Source organism: Trachymyrmex cornetzi, unplaced genomic scaffold (genome assembly GCF_001594075.2).
Source record: "Trachymyrmex cornetzi isolate Tcor2-1 unplaced genomic scaffold, Tcor1.1 scaffold215, whole genome shotgun sequence".
Lineage (NCBI taxonomy): Eukaryota > Metazoa > Arthropoda > Insecta > Hymenoptera > Formicidae > Trachymyrmex > Trachymyrmex cornetzi.
The window spans coordinates 61,741-66,470 of NW_017296793.1; the positions used below are offsets into that span (position 1 = coordinate 61,741).

General features: G+C 34.8%; 1 protein-coding gene across 1 annotated transcript; it reads right to left on the minus strand.

Annotated features, from left to right (window-relative positions):
- Positions 1–295: 295 nt before the first annotated feature.
- Positions 296–3,562, minus strand: LOC108760061 (multidrug resistance-associated protein 4-like). The gene is made up of 3 exons (XM_018505845.1): positions 3,532–3,562; positions 915–1,326; positions 296–458 (listed from the first exon to the last, which is right to left on the minus strand). The coding sequence occupies exons 1-3, from the start codon at positions 3,560–3,562 to the stop codon at positions 296–298; spliced, it is 606 nt and encodes a 201-aa protein (XP_018361347.1).
- Between the last annotated feature and the right edge of the window lie 1,168 nt (positions 3,563–4,730).

Below are 4,730 nucleotides of genomic sequence, written 5' to 3' on the forward strand. Positions count from 1 at the left end.
ATAATATCCTAAACCATGACGTCCTATAATTTTATAGAATTAAATAAATTTTTTAGAAAAAAAATATATAGAATAAAATAAAATTTCAATGCGAACAGAATGTAGAGTACGGTGATAAGTATGCGAGAGAGTAAACGATAATGAATTCTAAATTCTCAGACTGCGCGTTCCACTTTTCTTCATGTATTTAAAATCACAGAATTTAGCGTAATAATTGCAAAAACTGTCGGAATCTTCATGACCTAATCATGATATTCATCAGACACAATTGCAAAAAGTTAACTCCGTGGATACATCAAAACGCCGTGAATCCACGATTCTGATGGCAGTTATGGGCGACGGAAGCCAGGACCTCCGCCATCGCCTTGCCGGTCTCCTGCACCATGCTTTTCAAGTAGCCCGTGTCTTTTTGCAGCAGCATGTAAGGATGATCGAATTCCTGCGTACGATATATAAAAGTTCGCAGTTTAAGAGATAGTTTATATCGAGGCTATTGTAAATAAGTAAGAAATGAAACATTTTCTCAACGTAATCAGTATTGGTTATATAGTCAAGATTTTGTAATTATGTATCAACTAATAAGTGGCTTACTCAACAAAAACTCTAATGAAACAATACAAAAATTATTAAAGGGTAAATTCATAAGATTCATACAATAAAATATTTATATAAATCCACGTATAATTTATGTTGCTTTAAAAGATTGTAAATAAATTTCATTATCTGTAACGAGAAGTATAAAATATGTTACAAGAATCGATAGATTCGTTACATTGTTTTTCCACAAACACAGATAGAAGGAAAGATTTTGTCACCTGTTTACATTCATTCGATGGGTTGCTCTAATCATAACATTCAAGAAAACAAAATAAAGAAAAATTAACTGTCCATCACATTATATCCATCATCACTATTTATGATCGCTGTCCATAACGGTGTTGAGTCGATGAGCAATCGTTAGCATTGTACACTTCTCGAATTTTTTCCTGATAGTTGTCTGTATAAGTTCGTCTGTTCGCGGGTCCACATTCACGGTCGCCTCGTCCAGCACGAGTATTGGATTGTTCCTCACAATAGCTCGCGCCAAGCAGACCAATTGTCGTTGGCCGACTCTGAGATTAGAATCGCCCTCATTGATGTGGACTTCCAAGCCCATCTCCTTCAATTCGACTTTGTCTAGAGCTCGCCGTAGTGGTTCGTCCGTATACAAGTCGAACGGATCGAGGTTCTGTCTCAGGCTGCCGGAGAACAGAAACGGTTCTCGCGGGATGATGCTGATCTTAGAACGCAGATCGTGCAAGCCAATCTCGTATCGACTTTGTCCATCTTAATTAGACCATCCACATCGAACAGGTGGAAGAGCACCTGAATCGGAGATGATTAAGACGCCGGCGCCGGCTCCGGTCCTCCCAATGCCGATTTTTTCCCTTGGGAAGATGAAACTGAGATTTTTCAGCACTGGAGGTTCCAGTGGCGCATAAGACAGGAACGTGTTCTTGAATTCAATTTAGCCTTCCTGCGGCCATTCCGATTTAGGTTTCTTATCAGGGGCACTTTCGAGAGGGGGTTCGCTGTCTATTTTGCTGGATTGTAGGGAATGCGGTTTTAGTTTAAAGAGACTGGAATGAACGACTCCATATTTCTTGTTATTTATGAAACTTATAAATGTGAGTACCTATATAGATAAAAAAATGTACGGAAACATCAATATTAAAAAAATTATAAATTATAGAATGTAAGACATAAATCAAAGATCCAAGATTTACAAATTCATCACTCTAAGAACTAAGGTTTCATGTATGCACAGAACTTGAAGTGTCAAAACTTTAAGAATCTATAATATATGATCAATAATAAAGTTATACTTAATATCATTTCACCAGTATTGATCAATGTAAGATCTATAGTTGGTAGGTCATTAATTAAATCTTGTTTTCACTTTAATTTCAAGAAAAATTTAATTGTTGGAGAATTGAAGATTGTGAATAAAAGGATAAGATAAATAGTAACTATTATTAAAATAAAATAGGCCAATTGATAAATATATATAATACACAATTAATGCAAAAATATAAGGAGACGTACAAAATGTCATACTATTTGGTTTATATATAACATATTTAGTTTTAATATAATTGGTATGGAATTAATATAATCTGGAAAATTGTTTCTTGCTAATAGTTAATCTTCGATGACCATTTGCCACACAACTTCTTGAATCTCCTTTAATTTTTAAACGCAATCTTCTGCACAGCACAATTGCGCAATGTGGGCGAAAACATCTCCAAAGTCTTCGCCACATTTATTGTTCCAAAAAACAAATAACAATACAACAGTAACTTTCACTTTATACTCCACACTTTAAATCAACTGTCCGTTGTTCGCCATTTCACAAATTAGCATGTTCGCCTTTACCTTCGTCTAATTGCGATTCGTAATGCCACATATATATATATATATATATATATATACGATAAAATTTCCACAAAGTATAGAATTTGCTCATACAGTTAAGAGAACCAATATACTCCACTAGTATGGTTTTAATGAGTTAATAAAAAAATATGACACGTGCGTTACCCTATAATATCAAAATATTCAAAGAAGAGGCGAGTACCTGTATTCAAAGCTTAGAACATATACACATGTGTATATGTTCTAAGATTCAAAGATACGCTCCACTCAGGTCATCTCCATCTCCATCTCGGCGCTTTGGCGCACGCCCCACTGAAACCATCGAATGAGATTGATACTCTGTATTATCGCAGGGCCTCTATCTAGCATTACCTACGCTAAGATAATAGTATCCATTTTTAATATTATATCTTTATTTATTTGTTCTTGTCATTTTCTAGAGATATCAATTTTGCATGTGATAAGTTAAAAATACGTTTTCTATTCAGAGATATAACTTAACGAAGTTCCAGATCCCGGTGGGGTCTAGCCGAGAAAGTAATTAAAAACTGATAGGTAAGACGAGTTGGGTTAAAGGAATGACAAATGTTCAAACGAATGACAGTTGATTTAGATATACCATTGTCTTTATTTCTAAAAAATTGATTGAAAAGTCTTGTCGCTTGCGTAAGACCTCCTATGACCACTCCATCCCCGCATCATTAAAATGGATACGATCATCTTAGGCATTAATGCTAATGCCGCGGCGGGTCCGTAACTTTCAACTCTCATAACTTGAAAAGTACTGATTAAAAAGAGGCTTTATTATAGTGTTTTGGAAAGCTCAGCTTTACATTCTAGAATCAAAAATGTTTCGTTTAAAAAAATCGATTTGACCTTGGTGGCACCACACAAGGTCAAACTGATAAGGTCAGTCAATAGATCATTTTCAATCCTACATCTTTTGTGTTCAGAATTGGAGCGTCAATTCGTGCGGTCGTCGAGATTGCTCGAGAAACTTCTTCGTTTCGAATCGTTGTTGATTCGACTTTCGGGCAATGTCGACGTCGAGAGCGAGTGTTTGTGTGCCGATGACGACGAGAGTCTTTCGACACATAAAAAAGACTCTCGTCGTACTTGATGTGTGACCCTCTGATTCGTCGCTCATTACGATGTTATCGGTGAATCGCGTTATTGCTTCTGCAATCAAAGCCGCGAGCCGTTCGAGTTCGCACGACGAAAAGAACAGTACGAATCTGGAGAGCGAAGCGTCCGTGCGAACCCGGCGCAAATAAATTGTCTTTACTGCCGTTCACGGGGGAACCTGATCGAGGGCTCCCGCCGCCGGCAACATTTTGTATAAAACATTTTTTTTTTAAATGATTACTTTTCAAGACATTTAAGGGGTCCGGGACTTTTTATACACCATGTATATAGATATAATGCTCATTTGCTTACATCGAAGTTATAAAATAAATAAATTCAAATTTTGTACAAATAATTTGCTCATGATTTGCTTTGTTTATGATTGTTTTAACAAAATTGTGGTTACGAATATGTATATAGTATGATTCTCTAACTATTGGCTGTTTTAAAAATCATTTTCAGGTATTGGGCATCCATTCAGTGTATTAATTAATTTAGTAATAGCAGTTTATACATATACAAATATATCTATATATATACTTTTTCATAATAAATTACATGCATTTATGAGATTGAATTTAGAGAACTTTGATTTTCGTTGCGTTAGATAATTTTATCAAAATGCTTTATACTTTTTTATCAACGTTATCCTATAAATATTGAATTTAATTACAAATACGTGAGCACAAAAGATTCGAGATGAATCAAATGGATACATATTAACGGGGTTAATAATTAAAATTTTTGAAAGAAATAGAAAAATATGAAACTGTTAAATTTTAAACATAAAATAAATTTGTAACTATAAAAATAAGTAATTCTCTAAAATATCACTATTCTCGTGTTTGGATCATTTCGAACAGTTGGTACCCGAGACACTTTTGTACCCAACATATAAAAAATTACAATGACGCTCGTATTTTATTATTATTAAATATAGGTATCCCTTCGTAACTACTGTACCACAAGAAAATCATTCTATCCATTAATTTTTCGTAAGAGATTATTTTTAGCAACGTGTTAGAATATATTTTCTCACATGCGAATTTTAATATTATATTAAGGGGATGCTAAACCGATTACCCAACTCGGTAATTATGCATTATAACGGACCACCCTCCGATGACCTTGACCTTGACACATGTTGTCAAGGTCGTGACCCTGAGTGACCTCCAACAAGTTTTAACCGT